This window comes from Nicrophorus vespilloides, unplaced genomic scaffold (assembly GCF_001412225.1).
Source record: "Nicrophorus vespilloides isolate i.1.1-1 unplaced genomic scaffold, Nicve_v1.0, whole genome shotgun sequence".
Classification (NCBI taxonomy): domain Eukaryota; kingdom Metazoa; phylum Arthropoda; class Insecta; order Coleoptera; family Silphidae; genus Nicrophorus; species Nicrophorus vespilloides.
In genome coordinates, this window is record NW_017100099.1 from 468,045 (window position 1) to 485,707 (window position 17,663).

The window sequence follows — 17,663 nt, forward strand, 5'->3', positions numbered from 1 at the left end:
ACGTAGTTTCTAAATTAAACTACGATCATTATTATAATTTTTTTTATAACGAACTTGTTCAAACTAACAAACTTACATAAGAATTTACATTTCAATCAATGAACTGCATCCGGGTCTAAATTTAAACCGATCCTTCGAACTGAGAAGACTTTGATCTGCAGCTGTAATTTAAATACTGATTTCATTAACCAATTTCAACTTATATTCTCTTAAATGAAATGCGTTATGCAATATCAGTTATTTTTTATTTGATAAACCTACACGTTATGAATATTTTCGACAATGAATTTTATTGTGAACCATCGGCTTTGATTATTTCTATGCAGCTCTGAACAATGGAAAACAGTATTCGGAAAATGCGGGGCTTAATAAAATGCGAGTGGTTCAAAATAATACTTGGAATTCTACAATCCTTTATGTTCGTCTGCAAAAATACCAATGAATATAAAAAAATAGTTCATTCTCAAATAAAAATCTGGTAATATTTATACATTTGTAAGCAAACTTATTCATATTTCCAATTTTATTTCCATTTAAAATAAAATTAAAATTATTGAGAATACATATTAATTAATACAATATAATAAGATTTATGTAATTTTGAATGTGAAAAGGATACATATGAAGGAATGAGTTTTTTCAAACGTAATTTTAAAGTTGAAGTAATGAAATGAAAATAAAGGTTGATGAAATATAATTAGAATTAGCAAATACAATAAGCAAATAGTATAAAGTATATCATCATAGTTATGGAATGAGAGAGTTATTATGAAGCACGCAATATCATTTAGCAGTTATATATAGAATATGCTATAATAATAAATGCAAATTATTCACAATCTTCAATAAATTATTGCTCCTTTAATGAATTTATTTTACTAGTTTTATAGAATTTTCCTCTATAATTAGGTTAAAAATTCATTAAAATATTTGTACAAGTTTTTCAAACGTTTGGTTTATTACTTTCTGCACAAATCAATTTATTTTATTAGCTATATGCAATGCATTTGCATTTACATATGTATGTCAATTTCAGTAAAGTATGTGTCTATTAGTATTAATTTTAGTAAGTGATAAATATAACGAGTATTTATTTAATAATTTACATTTAAGTTTATAGTACACATATGTGTTTAGCATCTAAACTTATCTTTAAATATCTAACAGCTATGTTTTAAGCATTTAAGTAATTGTTAGATATTTGGTTAAATTATGTAACATTCTATTACTATTTTGCTTGTTCACAAATTTGTACTGAATATTCGTGAAGTAATAATTAATTATAATATTATGCAACTAATATTAAAATAACAATGCTGCCAACATTTCTGTCTGCAACTGCATCCTACATGGATGTAGTTTGGTACGTTGCGCGCGTTTCATCCACTTGTCAAAATATGCAAGTGACAACATCAACATCGTTAACCTGGATTTAAACAGTGCTAAATAATGGCTACATTACCTCCAAGGAGGAACCCAACCCCGACGAAAATATCCAAGCAACATCTGACGCCGTTGCAGATCTTGTTGCAGATGGGATTCCCCAAACATAGAGCGTTAGTTGCGTTGTTTATAATCTCAGTTTTTCATATAGTGTTTTTAATTTGATGCATTTGCAAAACAAAAAGTTATTTTAATATGTTTATTGTATGAACAGAGAAAAGGCATTGGCAGCAACTGGTAATCGTGGAGTGCAGTTGGCTTCTGATTGGCTTTTGGCTCATGTCAACGATCCACTGCTGGATGATTCAGCTCCAAGGGAATACATCTTATATGCATGCCCAGTAGGTCCATTTCTTGAGCAGCTGCAGAACTTCTGGGAGCTCACCCTAATCCACTGCGGATGGAATGGTGCTCATAATTTTACACCACATATTACTTTGGTTTCATTCTTTAAGGTATTTTGATGCATTTAATTAATATGTTTATTATATTAACTGCTTTTTTTATAAGGCTCCTGATGAGGATGCACCACATCTTTCGCAAACACTGAAGAGTGTAATGGATAGGAATGGGGCTTTACTAAATGAGCCCCTGAAACTTGAAACATATGCTTCACACAATTTTATGGGCTTCTTTGTATCTGAAGAGCATGCAGATTATTTGAAGAGAATTGCTATGCAATATGTGAAAGAAGTGTCCAATGCTAGTAAGAGAACACATATGAAATGGACTGCTAGTGTAGCCAAATTATTATTAGTTGTTGTTTATTATTTCTGTTCACGGTTTTTCCTTTTTTATTTTCTCTGTGTATTTAGTATACTAGTTGTAACATGGTTGTTGGTGTCAAATAACTAAGGTGTTGGTTCTTTCAGTTATTAGTGACACTTATGAGCATTTTGATGCTTTAACTGCCTGTTTTCCATGGTGTTCGACCACCACGGCTAGGTGTATACCAAGGGGTAGCAGATGTAAGATTACTAATAGCTTACATAGTCTTTAGGAAGAGAAAACCAATCGCGAGCTGAAGAAGTAACACAATTGTCTTGTCATTACAGCGATCAGCTTAGAACCGCACGTTAAATCACTCCATTTAACATTGGCCTACCAGTTTTCCACAAACAACTACGCACACTTGAAAAGTCTTGTGGAAACTTTGGATCCAAGTACTTCGAGCGCTTGGGAATTGAGGTTGTATTCGCGAGACCCTAGAGTGAACGGTAAACAAGTCCACAAGGTACACAATCAATAAATAAATCATATAATTATGATAATAATTGAAAGTATTTATACGTAAGGTGATTCATCCGTACACCCCTTTGGAAAATGATGAATTGGAATTGCGCACAGGAGATTACGTCTATGTAAGCAGCGAAGCTTTGACCAATTCACCGGACGGTTGGGTTGAAGGCACGTCGTGGTTGACAGGCCAGACTGGTTTATTGCCAGAGAGCTATACTGAAAGGACTGCAGAATCTGATGCTTGGACGTTGCATAAGAAGGTGGCTTTGAATCAAATTTCGGTTGGAAACTTGACCACTTTATCGGCAAGTCCAGATTCTATTCCTAAAATTGAGACTGAAATTGATTCAATCGTGAATCAAGTTGATGCTGACGTTGATACTTATACGGAGGACGTCGAAAATCTAACAATATCTGAGAAACATCAAGTGTGTATAATTACTATTTGTATTTAGAGAGTTTAGTTAAAATTTAAATTTTGTTAGAATGCTGTTCCGGAAAACCAAAAGCTCTTCGTCATGCGTCACGGTGAAAGAGTGGACTTCACATTCGGATCTTGGATACCACATTGCTTTGACAAGGAAGGTAAATATATACGCAAAGATTTGAACATGCCGCTCAGTGTTCCTCAGAGGAAACTTGGACCTCCCGGTTTTATAAAAGATTCTCCTTTAACTAACGTCGGTGTCCTGCAAGCAACTTTGACTGGGGAAGGATTGAAGCATGCAAAAGTTAATATAAAGTATGCTTTTGCTTCGCCTTCCTTGCGTTGCGTTCAGACATGCGATGGAGTACTGAAAGGGTTGGGTTTGAAAGATTCCGTGAGGATTAAGCTGGAGCCAGGGTTGTTTGAATGGCTGGTCTGGTATCAAGATGTGAAACCTGATTGGTTGACTGTTGACGAACTGAAAGTTGCTGGTTACAATATAGACGAAGATTACACGCCGTTCATTACAAAATCGGAATTGTTTAAATCGCAGGAAAATTGCGAACAGTTTTACAATAGAAGTGGTTTCATAACCAAAAGCGTTCTTGATGAGAATAAGGCTGGTAATATATTATTCGTCGCTCATGCTGCTTCCGTTGAGGTTTGCACCAGACAAATTTTGGGCCTAACTCCGAGATCTGTCAATGAACTGACTGGCTTAATTCCGCATGTTCATTATTGCAGTTTGGTGGAATTGGAGAAAAAAGAGGATTTGTGGGAAATGAATGAACCTCCGATTCCTCCAGTGACTCATTACAACAATCCACGTTTTAATTGGAGCCTCATACAGCCCTAAGTATGTTCATTAATATTTTAAGACTTGACAATATATTTAAGCGAACGTTGTGAATGTAAGTAAATGAAACGTACTTGCAAAGTAAAATCTCTATTTTCTAATCTCAGATTACAACTATATATGCAATATATATATATAAAACATTAAATCACGTATAAGTATTAAATATTTACAATTTTAAACTACAGTATTAAGTTATTCTCATTATATTATATATTGAATGTTTTATTAGTCTTACCAAAGAGTCTATGGAATATTTAGATTTACTGGATGTTATCGCTAATTATAATTTAAACAATATAAATGAACCATTACAAAAATAATTCAATAAATTTTAGCTCAAACTAAATTTTTGATACATTTTTTGTTTATTTAAGACCTTATTTCCACCATGTATAATATTTTTTATTAATTATTTTAATCATTCTCTTAAATTAGAAATATATGGTTAGATATATATTCTAATACGATATATTTCTATCCTTAATTATTGCTTTAAGACATTTGCGTCTATTTTACTAAGTACTTGAGATAGGCAACTTGAATACCACTTGGATTTAATTTGACCTAAACGTGAATTGTATATAATTTATTATGATTACCTAATGCTATAATTATATTATATGTACTTTTCCAGTATATAAATAGAAAATAGTAAGCTAATAAACCATAAATCAATTAAAAATTGCAATTAAACGTATTAACTTTGAAACGTTTACCAACTTAATAAGACATAATGTGAAAAGTACGTCCACACATGAGATTCCAAAGTCCATGGTCCAATCTGGGTTCTAATCTATGTTGAATTTACTAGTTGAATATTAATTTGGTGCTGTTTTTCGTGATTTGTTGGTGTCGATAAACATCTTTGGCAAAAATGGCTCGTGTACTGGTTGGAGTTAAGAGAGTTATTGACTATGCTGTTAAGGTAATTCCAGTTGCACCAATTCTATCAAATATTATTCCAATAGGATTGATAATATCGTCTGTATTATAAAATATCTTATTACATGTGGCAGACATGATAAATATTCACACTTATCACAATTTGCATTTCAACAATTTATTGTAATCAATATATTAATGTATTAAATATATTTAATTGAAATGATCAGATACTGAAAGAACATAATGACAATGTTATTTACAGATGTAAATATTATTGAATTTTAAAGTTCTTATGATTCTTTATTGCAAATTTTGGATTATATAACATACTAGATTCACTGTATTTTTTCTTACATGTAACTGCAGCTTTAGTAATATTGTGAATGAATCAATTATTATTTATAAATGTTTTAGAACTATTTAAATAATTATGTATGTATGTAAAATTGTATAACATCAAGTAAAAATAATATTCTTGGTTTTGATTTGAATTTGTTTAATTATTTAGAATATTATAAAATTGTATATTGTGATGATTTATTCTTCAGATTCGCGTGAAGCCAGACAAGAAAGGTGTTGTTACTGATGGCGTGAAGCACTCCATGAATCCATTCGATGAAATCGCCGTCGAAGAGGCTGTCCGCATGAAGGAGAAGAAGATCGCATCTGAAATTATTGCCGTCTCTTGCGGTCCGGCCCAAAGCCAAGAAGTGATTAGGACTGCGCTCGCTATGGGAGTCGACAAGGGCATCCACGTCGAGATTCCAGCTGCCGAGTACGAGACTCTTCAACCCATCCACGTCTCCAAGATCTTAGCTAAGATCGCCGAGAAGGAGAAGATCGACCTCATCATTGTTGGCAAACAAGTAATGCTACCACATTGAGAAACGTTACGAAGAATCAATATGAAAGATTTAACATGTTTTATTAGGCCATTGATGATGACTCCAATCAAACCGCCCAAATGACCGCCGCCGTTTTGGACTGGCCACAGGCCACCTTCGCCTCTCATGTAAGTGAATAATGTTGATTTCGTAATACCAAGGTTAGACGTTATCACTTTATCCCAACAAAATACAAGAGTCACGATCCTAGTAGCTTGAAAAGCAAATATTTGATAGTTAATTAACAATTTTCTGAATAGAGTCTTCGCGTTTTTTATTTACATATTTCATTTTTAAATTATTTACTTCAATTATGTACAATATATTCGATTTCCCTATTGTGGAGATGAATTGAGTGCAAAAATCCAATGTTAACTTTTCACTTTTAACGTACATCTATAATTATTTTATCCTCAGAAGTAACGTATAAATATACGCTCGAACGTACAATGACATTCGGACTAGTCCAGCATTCACTTTGTCTTTTCAACTTATGTTTAAATTAAAGTTCATCAAAAAATAGTTTGAGACGGTCTGAAATATCTATAATATATTGAGATTCGACGGAAATGTGTACGTTCGTATGTACTGCGAACGAGGAGATATATAAATATAAAAATTGTAAATACATTTATATGGAAATTCACCGAATGATTAACGTCCATTCGCTTAGCGTACGACAATAGGAATTTACATTGAGTCCGTTAGCTTATCGCTGAATGTATATAGATTATTATTACAAAAAACCTGTCAAACTTGTATTAAATTATTTTTGTTTCTATTATAAATATAGATTGAAAAGGGAGACAAGGAACTTACTGTAAAGCGTGAAGTCGATGGTGGAATGGAAACCATCAAATGCAAAATTCCAGCTGTCATCAGCGCCGATTTGCGTTTGAACGAGCCAAGATACGCCACACTACCAAACATCATGGTATTACATCAATTCCATTAAGTATAATAATCAGTTATATTACATTGGTTGTTATTTGTAGAAAGCTAAGAAGAAGCCGATCGCTAAGATGACTCCAAAGGACTTGGGAGTCGACATATCTCCACGTATCGAAATCGTCAGCGTCGAAGATCCACCAGTTCGTCAACCAGGTGTGATTCTCCCTGACGTGGATGCTCTCGTCGGAAAATTGAAGGAGGGTGGACACATTTAAATGAATTACAATTACCAACTAACTGAACAAATTACTACCATCAATTTGGAGGTATTTCAATGTAAAAGGCTGTTTCTTTTTATATGTAAATACTTTTGTTTTTAACTGCAGTGCCTAGAAAAATTTCGTATAATAAAAAAAATATATTTTTTACAAGTGTTACAAACGGACTTCTTATTTATTGCTTTGTGAAAAATAATAGACATCATTTGATAGAAAATATCGAGTATCTTTATTAAAATAAACTTACAATAATTTTATTGGTAGACAATAATAATTTTGTTCTTTTTTCATTTATTTTGTTTTATACAAATTTTAAATTGCGAAATACTAAATACAAATAATAATATATATATACATGTAATACAATTGCACGATCTGACGAAAAATGGGGTTTGTCAAGTGAAACGCCCATACAAAAAGGAAAACATAATTAAAACAAAAAAAGTAGTAGTAGTATTTTACACAATAATTACTAGAATATGTTTAATATAAATATAGAATCGGTGTGTTCGAAATAAACGGATCGGCAATATGAAAATCCACTTTGTAAATGTGGTGTCGCATCTATTAAATATTTTGTTATAAGTAACTTGCACGAAATTAATTACATAAAAAAATCATTGAGACTAGTTATAATGTAGCATTATTAGTTTTAATACTAGAAATTATTATGACAATTGACCAGCTAAGGTGCAAGACTTGCAGCAGAACTTCGCGTAGTATTCGTGCTTGCAGAATTTCGCTTTAACAATTAAATCGCATTTGGCGAAGAATTGATTGTCGGTGCAGTCCGCTCGAATATCTGAAATAAATTAAAATTGTAAATGTATGCTTCAAAAGATGTCAGTTAACAAAGTTACCTTGCGTCTGAATGTGGACCTCACTAAAGGCATTGCTGTATTGATTGCCTGCAACGCACTTGTAGTAGCCGGAATCGTACATGTCGATATGTCTTACAGTCAAACGGTTGCTCTCTGGAAAGTATTGTATTTAGCGATGCTGTAGTTATAAACTAGATGTAAATTATAATTACCTGAGATAAAATATTTTTCGGACTCCGTTATTTCAATGTTGTCTTTGTACCAGTGAACTTGAGGCGTAGGATATCCATCGACATCGCAAGGAATGGTAATGTTGCTACCAATGGCATAGCTTTGTTCGGGCAGTACCATATTTATTTTGATTGGTACTAAAAATCAAATTATATTTAGACAATATTCTTTCCTGTAATGAGCATATGCGTCGAAAGCTATTTAAACTTAACTCATTATAGTTTATTTCTTACACTGTAACTATACATTTGCAAATATATGAAAGCTTTGAACGATTATCGAGAAATTATTTTAGTCATGACAACTAGGTAAGCTATGGTAATTATAAGCGGACAAACGTTTTCACACAAAAAAAAACAAGGACATGCGATCTGTAGCCAAAGCGTTATTTGTAAACCAACGTGCATACCAATTAGAGGTGCTCCAATGTTCCAATGTTGTTCAGGTCTTATTTCTGGTTGGGGTTCGGTGTACGGTTGTGGGATAAATGGTTGAGGTGTTGGTGGTGGTGGAGGAGGAGGTTGTATCGGTGGTACAGTACCCCGTGGTCTGTAAGGATACTGGGGACGTTCGATAGTTTCAGGTCTTGTAGGAGCATCAACGACGTATTTCATGTATATCTGTTCATCGGGGTTAGTAGTGTAAACGGGTCCGTAAGCTTGGACGGTGACCGTCCAACTTGCCGCCTTTCCAAAACCTGTGTACGCTTGACACGTGTATGAACCCAGATCGGTCAATTGGACCGAATGTATCTGAAGGGAATAGTCTTTGCGCTGTTCGTAGAAGTTATTTTTTAGTGGCAGCATAGAGTTATTCCTCCACCATGTAACCGACGGGAATGGGAAACCTAATGCGTAACATCTTAATTCCGCTCTCGAACCAAGAGAGACTATGTGTTGCTCCTCGGGCATCTCGTAAATACGAGCCGGAGATTCTTCTCCATCTACATTGTTAAATTTTATATTTACATTCTATGTTAATCAAACTACACGTACATGCTTTCACGGTGATTATAATGCAAATAAGAGAAGTATGAAAAAAAAACTTACCTTCGACGTTCAACGATATTTGGTTATGCATTGGTTGACCAATGTTATTGTCGGCGACACACACGTACACGCCAGAGTCGGTCTTATGCAAGGTGATGATGTTTAGAGTACCATCGAACTGAATCCTGTACTTTGCTTGAAGACCATCGATCTAAGCGAAATAGTTAATAAAAAAATGTTTCGAATTCGAACAGATTAAATGTCCTCACCAAAAGATTATCTTTTCTCCAGGTGATCTTGGGATTGGGATTACCTCTAACCGCGCAGTCAAGTGTAACCATGTCACCTTCTTTGCCCGTAACCTCCGGTTTATAAATTTCATAATTTATTTGTGGTGGATAATCTAATCGGAAGAAAGTATATTATATAATCTCAGAAAGTATGAAAACTTTTAATACGCACAACCAATATTGACTGATGGATCAGTGTAGGCTGGTTGATAGTTTGCTGTAACTAATTCAGCTGGTTGACTGTATGGAGCCACGCAAGCCATTCCGCATCCTGTTGAACAGCACTTCAAATCCATTAAACAACCAGCATCGTTATAGCATTCATTGTTGCATTGCTCTGGATTTTCTTGTATCGCCGGACATGAACCAGGTTTCGAAACTGGAAATTAAAAAAAAAATGTTAATGTTTATTTAATTTAGGTGGGTCTCCAACAAAACTTACTCAGTCTACAAACGGGAACGTAGGAAGCATCCTGTTCTGAAGTCCTGTTCATGTTTATATCGACTCCGCATTGAGAATTTTCATCGCAGACTTGTCCTTCGCATGGATCGTAGCATGAGCATTTGGTGCACATATTCTCATCAATGCTACTCTTTCTACCGTAAGCGCATTTCATTGTATTACATGTTTCTTGCTCTTCAAGGCACAAGTTCGGTACTTCTGTTGGTAATTCGCTATCAATTTCGTTGACTAGAAAGGGAAAAATCATACTTTAAGACATTTGTATTCTTTATAGATTTTAAAGCATATTGTAAAGCGCAAGTTGTATTGTTATAGAAGCGGTTGTGCTGCTATTAGGTATAGTGCAGTGCACTTACTAGGTGGAGGTATATAATCTCCGCACGTGTCAATACATGCTTGGAAACTATTAAATCTGTTGAAGTTTCCACCGCAACCGGTATAAATAAATGCCATGCATTCTCCACGCTCGTCGTTAAAGTACCAATGTTTGTAGCTATTTTGGTAGCATGTGCCACTATCCACCGGCAAACGGCAAATTTCTAAATGTAAAAGAGACATTTAGTGAAATAGAAGAAATGTGAAAAACAGACACAAACAAAGAACATTCCCATAACCAGGTTTCAGGAGATAATGTGCTTACAATCAGACTTCCGAACATACCTATATTGCTAACGTTTGTTTTGCTAACGTTTGTTTTGGTCTCCTCGTGGAGCAAGCAAATGCCTTCGCACTCCGAAATAGAACTGAATCTGTTGCCGTTTCCTTCACATCCTCCATAATTAAACTCTGCGCAGCGACCCAACGAACTATCGTAATAAGATTTCCTTATTTGAGCCCTGCATGGACCAACATCCACGGGCATTTTGCAAACATCTATGGAAATGAAGAGAAAAATAATTAAAGATTTTCTAACATTCTGATATTAGTACCTTGTCCTCTGAATCTTCCGCATTGTCTTTCGCACTGTTCCTCACTGTTGTATCTGTTAGCGTTTCCACCGCAACCAGAGTAAGTGAATGTTTGACATTTGTGAGTTGCAGGATCGAAAAAGTATGCAGCGATACTGTCGTTGCAGTTTCCGGTATCAACAGGTTGATAACATATTTTGGTACTGTCATCCAATTCTTGAACTAAGTTAAATTGCATCAGTTGTATCTATCGTGTGTTTTTTTAACAATCTTACCTGGTTGCTCAGGTGGTGGTGCCTGTGTAGCTGTGAAAGGTCCACGTTTGCATTTCTGCTCGCAATCGACCAGTTTGTCGAACCTATTATCATTGCCTTGACAGCCTCCGAATTTAAACGGTTCGCAGTTATCTGTAGTGGAGTTGTAGAAGAAACTATCGTAGTGCGCATTGCAAGGACCTACCACCATAGGCAAAGCACATAGGTCCCTAGCATTTCCGCACTTCTGTATACATTCATCGGACGTTTTGAAGTTGTTCCTATTGCCACCGCATCCGCCGTACATGAATTGCATGCATACACCGTTTTCGTTATAGAACCATCTTGCTTCGACATTGTCTCTGCATGGTCCAGCTTCGCTTGGCAGGAAACAATCATCTACAAAACAAATGTAATTTATGAATTAAATAACAGTACTTTATAATCATATTGTTCTTATTCAACTTACTAATAGTCCTAACATTTGTTAGTTATAAAAGAGAATTACAAATAAATTACATTTTCTTATTTGATTGACTCGATAGATTTGTACACTTACCTTGCTTGAAATGATCTAATACTTCGTTGTTTTCTTCGGGTTCCACTTTAGGCTGTAATTCTTGTCGAACTGCAGATTCGGGCTCTGGCTGAGATTCAGGTTTTGTTTCAACTTCGCTTTCAGATTTATCGCATCTTCTCAGACAGTCATCTTCAGTAATGAAATTGTTATCATTACCACCGCAACCGCCGTAATAGAATTGTCTGCAAGCTTTGTCTCTTGTATCATAGTACCATTTAGCAACGTATTCTGAGCAATTTCCAACATCAGAGGGAAGTTGACAAGTATCTTTGACTAAAAACACGTTAAAAGACAGAGATTAGTCATCAAATAATTTAAAAATTGTAAGGTATTATTGTTAATATTGAGTAATACCAGTGACTTTCAATAGCTTTACTCACTAATATCTTGAGGACAGTCCGCCTCGCAATGGTCTTTACTTTGGAAATTATTTTTGTTGCCATCACAACCAGAAAAGTAAAACGGCATGCAGCGTTTTTGAGATGCATCAAAGTACCATCTGGGTTCATTTTTGGTGCAGTTACCCTGCGCTCTTGGTAAAGAGCAGTGATCTATTGTAAGTAAATTATATGAAGAGGTTAGAAACATGCGTTAAAGTAGTGGTGTATATTAATTATTTGTTAAGACTTGTTATTATGTTTAACTATGAGTCATGCAGAAATATAGAAATATAGGAATCACGTTATAGTTTCTAAATTTCGAGTTAATAGGTTCAAAAATTATATAAAAAAAACATACCCTTTCTCCTGTTGGGATCTGAACATTTTTGCTTGCAAGCAATTTCAGTTGCAAAATTGTTACTATTTGCCTTACAACCACCATAATAAAACTGCGAGCAAGTGGATGATTCTTTGTCGAAATACCAGCGCAGATACTGTCCACGGCAAGGTCCTTCTTCTTTCGGTTGATCGCAAGCATCTATCAAAGTTTCATTTATTTAACACGCTGTTAAGAAGAAATACACCAATACCTACCAGAATAAGTATCGACGACGCATTCATTTTGACACTCTTCTGCTGTTTCAAATCTGTTATTATTTCCAAGACATCCTCCGTAATAGAATTGACTGCATTGATTACGATCTTTATCGTAATACCAGGACGGGTAATAACCTTCACACGCTCCAACAACCTTCGGTAGTTTACATCTGTCTTTGCCCTGCGGTTCAACGCACACCTCTTTGCAGTCTTCTTGACTTTTGAAACGATTATTGTTGCCATCGCATCCTCCGTACCAGAACCTGGAGCAACCACCGTATTCCATATCGAAGAACCATTTGACAGTATAGTTCCTGCAAGATCCACGTTCTTTTGGTAACGAGCACTCAGCCTGTTTGTTAACTGGAACATCTTCGCATCCTTCGAAATTATCCCCTTGTGCATCAGTAACTCCATCGTGGCAGCAACCATATGTCGAAGATTCGCAGCCGCATCCCTCTTTGTTCGGACCTCTTGCGAGTGTTTGGTTATCAGAGCAACATCCGTATTGAGTTTTTCCACATTCGCATCCTGATGGTGTTTCAAATATATTATTGATATTAATCTTGGATGTAATAAATAATTTACCTTGTTGCTGTGCTCCAATTGCAATGGTGATGCCGTCAGGACAACAACCGAATTGGAATGTGTGACAAAGGCATCCTTGATACTCTGGTCCTGCAGCTGGTGTATAATTGTCTGGACAGCAACCGTGTTCCGTATGTTGGCAACCGCATCCTTCGTTATTTTGACCTCGCGCAGATGTGATGTTGTCAGGACAACACTTATATGGAGAATATTCGCAGCCACAACCTATTAATAAGGATTAAATAAAAAAACATCCACATCTTTCTATATTCCAATGAATTACCTTCCAGATTGAGTCCCTCTGCTGCCTTAATGTTATCTGGACAGCATCCGTATACTGTGGCCAAGCAACAGCCTTCTCTGTTATAACCATGACTTGGTGTAAGGCCGTCTTCGCAACAACCAAATGTACTGTTGGAACATGCCACTGCACAACCTCTGAAGTTTCGTCCTTGTGCTATGAAAAATAAAAGTTTGTAATGTTAGAAGTATAAAGATTGCAAAGAAAATACCTGACGTTTCGCCATCTGGACAACATCCAAACTGCGAATGTATGCAATTTTCCTTTGGCAATGGGCAACCCTCAAAGTATTTCCCTTCTGACTTAGTTTCCCCATCCGGACAACAACCGAATGTAGATTCCGAACAGCTAATAGATGCAACTTCCAAAATCTCCAAGCATCCTTCCTCGTTTGGACCTTTCGCTTCAGTGGTATTATCGCTACAGCAACCAAATCTGTGAATATTATTGTAAATTAGTTTTCGAAATGGCGTAATTAAAGCTGTGCACATACGTAGATTTAAGACATTCCGGCGGAGGCGCCGGGCATCCTTCGTTTTTTTCTCCTTCAGCCGGTGTCCTATTATCAGAACAGCAACCGAACAATGACTCCTCGCAGTGAGAGGATGGACATCCTTTGAAGTTATCTCCGAGAGCCATAGACACGCCGTCTTCGCAACATCCAAACTCGGTTTCCTTGCAAGTTTTGGGAATCGCGCATCCTTTGTCGAATGGACCCTGGGCGGATGTAACTTTATCGAAACAACATCCGTATGTACTTGTCTTGCAACTCTTCTTCTTCTTGCGCCTGCATTTCTTTGGTTTTGGTGTAAATATTTCCATAATTTCCGTTGTTTCCCAATCCGTTGAACCGCTTTCAGTTGTTGATGACCAAATGTCGAACTCTGAAGAGCTCGTTACATCTGTTAATGCACTGACTGTCGTTCCTTCCATGTCGTAATCAGTAGTACTATCAATATCTGTTGCGTCGGTTGTTTCGAATTCTGTGGTGAATTCACCAGATAGCATTTCTACAGTAGTAATATCGGATTCTACAGTAGTAATATCGGATTCTACAGTAGTAATATCGGATTCTACAGTAGTAATATCGGATTCTACAGTTGTAATATCGGATTCTACAGTTGTAATATCAGATTTTACAGTCGTGGAATCAGTTGCACTAGCGTCCAATGTCGTAGACTCATCAGATTCAAGAGATACAGTTGTTGCCTCACTGTCTTCAGTTGATGCAGATTCACTTGCATCAACCATTTTCTTTGTTGACTCGCTATCTTCAATTGTTGAAGATTCACTAGTATCAACCATTTTCGTTATTGCCTCGCTGTCTTCAATTGTCGAAGACTCACTTGCATCAACCATTTTCGTCGTTGATTCGCTATCTTCGATTGTTGACGAATCACTTGTTTCAGTCATTTTCGTTGTCAATTCGCTGTCTTTAATTGTTGAAGACTCACTTGTATCAACCATTTCAGTTGTAAGGTCGCTATCTTCAATTGTTGAAGAATCACTTGATTCAGCCATTTTAGTGGTGGATTCGCTATCTTCAATTGATGTCAAATCACTTGCGTCAACCATTTCAGTTGTAGACTCATCACCTCCGCTTGTTGTTGATTCACTACTATCAATTAAGTCGGATGAAGATTCACTAACATCATAAGTTGGAATATTAGTAGCTGAGTCCGTGGTATAGTATTCGGTTGTCATATCTGAACTAATTTCTTTCGTTGTTGATTCTATGTCAGTTTTAGCCGATATATCTAAAGTAGTCATTTTTGTTGGTTGCGGTAAGTCTGATTCATTCAAAGTGTCTTCGCTTGATGAATCTATAGGTTCATCCGATTCTGATTTTATGGTTGAAGATTCATTTGTTTCTGTATTAGATTCATCGCTAGAACTCTCTGTGCTTTCATTGGAATAAGTATCCGTATTGGAAGACAAGGTAATATCTTCAGTTACACTGTTTTCGGAACTAATTTCAGTAGTGGAATCAATTATTTCTGATGAATCTTCCGTTGGGTTGGTGTCAAACTCTGAGGATGCAGATGAAGGGTCAGTGAAGACATCAGTAAAATCATCTGTACTGTAGTCCTCTTCAGAAATTGTGACGTCTGATCTTTGTCTTGTACTTCCAACAGAAGCTTGTTGTTCGGTGGTTAAGTCTTCAGAAATTAATGTGCTTTGATCATCTCCAGAACCTTCGTCTGTGTTAGTCCACGAGGTTTCTGTAGATTGCCCAGATCCTTCAATAAAACGCTCTAAGAGTTTGTCATCTGCATTGGGATCATCGCCATACATTAAATCATCTGTAGCCAAGGACGGTTCAGCAGAAGGTTTATCATTGGAATTTTCAATAGTCAGATCATCATAAACCCATTCACCGTCATCGCACTCATCGGCATCTACTATTTCGTAATCATCTTCGTTCTCCGTAGTTACCTCTTCGGGCATCATAGTGGTAGTAGAGTCTTGATCTGTAACATCTACTGGGTTCGTTACATCGACTGGAAGAATTTCGTCTGAAAGTAAGAAAACACAATTTTTAATTTCATTGTAATCGTTCTGATAAAAAAGTTTACCTTTATCGCATGCTTGTTGATTGCAGGATTCCGATCCTGATGGAATCGATGAAGGTCCACAATTGGTGATATTAACAACGAGTCCCTCGGACAAGCATACAATCTTTCTCGCTTTCTGCCCACCACCGCATTCTTTTGAGCACTAAAAAATACAGTTCAAAGTTATAAGAAAAAAAGTTCGAAAACCTTTGTCGTAGATTTAGTTGTACCTTGCTCCATGGTCCACTAAACCACTCCCCGGTGCAAGTCTCCAGTTCACCAACGCATTCCTCTTCCTTGTTGTACCTTTTCGCAGGATCGCAAAATTTATCGTCCTTCTTTTCGAAAGTGTCGACGGAAGCGCAGAACACTTTACGAGTTTTAACGCCACTTCCGCATTTCGCAGAACACTCGCTCCATTGCGATGCGTACCATTCATAATCGCAACCGGTCGACGGCATGTCGCACTTTCTTACAGTTTCCGGTTTCATTTCCGTTTCGCACAATTCATTTGGAAAGATTTCACCCTTGGCCGTTGCGCATTCGATATTACGAGATTCCGACACTAATCCGCATTTGTCGCACTGTCAATAAAAAAATAGATATTGGAAGTTAAAGAAATCATTAAAAGTAGAATGATATATTCTTACACCAGACCAATCGGAGACGATCCAATCCACACCTTCGCATGGTCTTAAATTGCATTTTTTCTCGCTCTCAGGTTTCTCGTCGCTACAGTCGGTGTCGTTAAGTTTGACAATTTTTCCATTATCTTTGCGATAACATGTGACAACTCTGGTTTCTTTGCCTTCGCCGCACAAATGATCACACTACAAACGTCGTTGTGAAATTTACTATTTCAATGAAAGTTTATTAATTTTGTACTTACCGGTTTCCATGGTCCGGTATGCCACTCAGCGCAAATTTCTCCAACGTTACATGCTTGTTGAGTATCAGGTTTTGGGATTCTCGCGCATTGGGAGTCATCGACGATGCTTGCTACGCCATTGGTGATGATTTGCTCGCACAATACTTGCCTGTCCTGGGTTCCAACCTCGCCACACGGAGCCGAGCATTTCTGCCAAGGTTTCGTGACCCATCTGGGTTCGCAAGGTTGCTCTCCGCATCGTTGAGCATTCTCTGGTCGGGTATTTGGATCGCAAAGCTTCTCGTCCGCTGGATCCAAGTTTCTTCTGCCAGCGCAACTAACGTTCCTGTATTGAACACCTACAGATAATTCCAAGAATTAATGATTCCTTGGCATACATGTATTTCAATGTCTTACCTCCTCCACACGATGAGGTACATGGAGTATATTGATCGAAGGTCCAAACATAAGCCTTGTCATCTGTGCTAACTACAATGTTCGTTGGAACACTGTATTCATACTTTACACCAACATTTCTATCTTGGAAGAGCAGCTGCAAAATGGTGTTTCTAAATAGTATGCAAAGCGCTACCAATATCTGATACTTACAACAATGAAGAGTGCTTCATCGATAGGACCTAAAGTGGAAATGCTATCGGGCGATGAAAAACCTTGGCTCTGCCTATTGTAATGTATCTTGGATCCGGCAAATTCAAGAGTTTTTGGAAAGTCAATCCTCCAGTTACCGTTCAAATGGTAATAACCGCTTGTGTTACGAACAGCTAAAAAGATATATTTACTATTAATTATTCCCCAGAAAAAAAAATATTTCATGCATACCTAAGTAGTTGTTTGAAGGGTCTATTTCAGTTACTTCGATGTTAGTAGCTCCCTGCGGTATCAGCAAAATATCATTGTATCCTAAATACAAA

The 17,663-nt window shown here is 36.5% G+C and overlaps 3 protein-coding genes across 7 annotated transcripts in view; 2 read left to right on the top strand and 1 right to left on the bottom strand.

Moving 5' to 3' along the window:
- Positions 1-1,270: 1,270 nt before the first annotated feature.
- LOC108567923 (protein UBASH3A homolog) lies at positions 1,271-4,134 on the top strand. 2 transcript variants are annotated; one of them, XM_017928726.1, is made up of 7 exons: positions 1,273-1,556; positions 1,658-1,898; positions 1,954-2,149; positions 2,316-2,411; positions 2,499-2,677; positions 2,739-3,110; positions 3,168-4,133. In XM_017928726.1, exons 1-7 carry the CDS (start codon positions 1,450-1,452, stop codon positions 3,963-3,965), a joined length of 1,989 nt encoding a protein of 662 aa, XP_017784215.1. In that variant the 5' UTR covers positions 1,273-1,449; the 3' UTR covers positions 3,966-4,133. The 2 variants fall into 2 exon arrangements, with proteins under 2 accessions (XP_017784216.1, XP_017784215.1); XM_017928727.1 differs by lacking the exon at positions 2,316-2,411 and having other exon boundaries at positions 1,271-1,556; positions 3,168-4,134.
- Positions 4,135-4,724: 590 nt separating this feature from the next.
- Positions 4,725-7,069, top strand: LOC108567904 (electron transfer flavoprotein subunit beta). The gene is made up of 5 exons (XM_017928679.1): positions 4,725-4,893; positions 5,402-5,719; positions 5,785-5,865; positions 6,531-6,671; positions 6,733-7,069. Exons 1-5 carry the CDS (start codon positions 4,843-4,845, stop codon positions 6,901-6,903), a joined length of 762 nt encoding a protein of 253 aa, XP_017784168.1. The 5' UTR covers positions 4,725-4,842; the 3' UTR covers positions 6,904-7,069.
- Positions 7,070-7,242: 173 nt separating this feature from the next.
- LOC108567924 (papilin) overlaps positions 7,243-17,663 on the bottom strand; it is a 60,531-nt gene continuing 50,110 nt past the window's right edge. Inside the window, exons 7-33 of one of the 4 annotated variants that reach the window (XM_017928728.1) lie at positions 17,572-17,652; positions 17,341-17,513; positions 17,149-17,284; positions 16,753-17,090; positions 16,514-16,693; positions 16,094-16,447; positions 15,885-16,026; positions 13,802-15,824; positions 13,520-13,743; positions 13,291-13,464; positions 13,008-13,232; positions 12,417-12,950; positions 12,181-12,360; positions 11,823-11,993; positions 11,422-11,715; positions 10,884-11,261; positions 10,630-10,830; positions 10,361-10,573; positions 10,057-10,239; positions 9,680-9,928; positions 9,410-9,616; positions 9,217-9,350; positions 9,008-9,158; positions 8,368-8,901; positions 7,940-8,095; positions 7,767-7,880; positions 7,243-7,708 (exon numbers count right to left, since the gene is read on the bottom strand). In XM_017928728.1, the coding sequence (XP_017784217.1) occupies positions 7,575-7,708; positions 7,767-7,880; positions 7,940-8,095; positions 8,368-8,901; positions 9,008-9,158; positions 9,217-9,350; positions 9,410-9,616; positions 9,680-9,928; positions 10,057-10,239; positions 10,361-10,573; positions 10,630-10,830; positions 10,884-11,261; positions 11,422-11,715; positions 11,823-11,993; positions 12,181-12,360; positions 12,417-12,950; positions 13,008-13,232; positions 13,291-13,464; positions 13,520-13,743; positions 13,802-15,824; positions 15,885-16,026; positions 16,094-16,447; positions 16,514-16,693; positions 16,753-17,090; positions 17,149-17,284; positions 17,341-17,513; positions 17,572-17,652 (7,883 nt within the window). In that variant the 3' untranslated portion in view covers positions 7,243-7,574. The remainder of the gene's footprint in view (positions 7,709-7,766; positions 7,881-7,939; positions 8,096-8,367; positions 8,902-9,007; positions 9,159-9,216; positions 9,351-9,409; positions 9,617-9,679; positions 9,929-10,056; positions 10,240-10,360; positions 10,574-10,629; positions 10,831-10,883; positions 11,262-11,421; positions 11,716-11,822; positions 11,994-12,180; positions 12,361-12,416; positions 12,951-13,007; positions 13,233-13,290; positions 13,465-13,519; positions 13,744-13,801; positions 15,825-15,884; positions 16,027-16,093; positions 16,448-16,513; positions 16,694-16,752; positions 17,091-17,148; positions 17,285-17,340; positions 17,514-17,571; positions 17,653-17,663) is intronic. The other 3 variants (XM_017928729.1, XM_017928730.1, XM_017928731.1) reach the window with 3 other exon arrangements.

What these genes read in the sequence shown, in the direction of transcription:
- LOC108567923 (XM_017928726.1), top strand. Translation starts at nt 1,450, where the DNA reads ATGGCTACATTACCTCCAAGGAGGAACCCAACCCCGACGAAAATATCC. An exon ending in CTTTGGTTTCATTCTTTAAG is followed by an intron (nt 1,899 to 1,953) that starts GTATTTTGATGC and finishes TTTTTTTATAAG; the next exon opens with GCTCCTGATGAGGATGCACC. An exon ending in TATACCAAGGGGTAGCAGAT is followed by an intron (nt 2,412 to 2,498) that starts GTAAGATTACTA and finishes TTGTCATTACAG; the next exon opens with CGATCAGCTTAGAACCGCAC.
- LOC108567904 (XM_017928679.1), top strand. Translation starts at nt 4,843, where the DNA reads ATGGCTCGTGTACTGGTTGGAGTTAAGAGAGTTATTGACTATGCTGTT. An exon ending in TTATTGACTATGCTGTTAAG is followed by an intron (nt 4,894 to 5,401) that starts GTAATTCCAGTT and finishes TTTATTCTTCAG; the next exon opens with ATTCGCGTGAAGCCAGACAA. An exon ending in TCATCATTGTTGGCAAACAA is followed by an intron (nt 5,720 to 5,784) that starts GTAATGCTACCA and finishes ATGTTTTATTAG; the next exon opens with GCCATTGATGATGACTCCAA.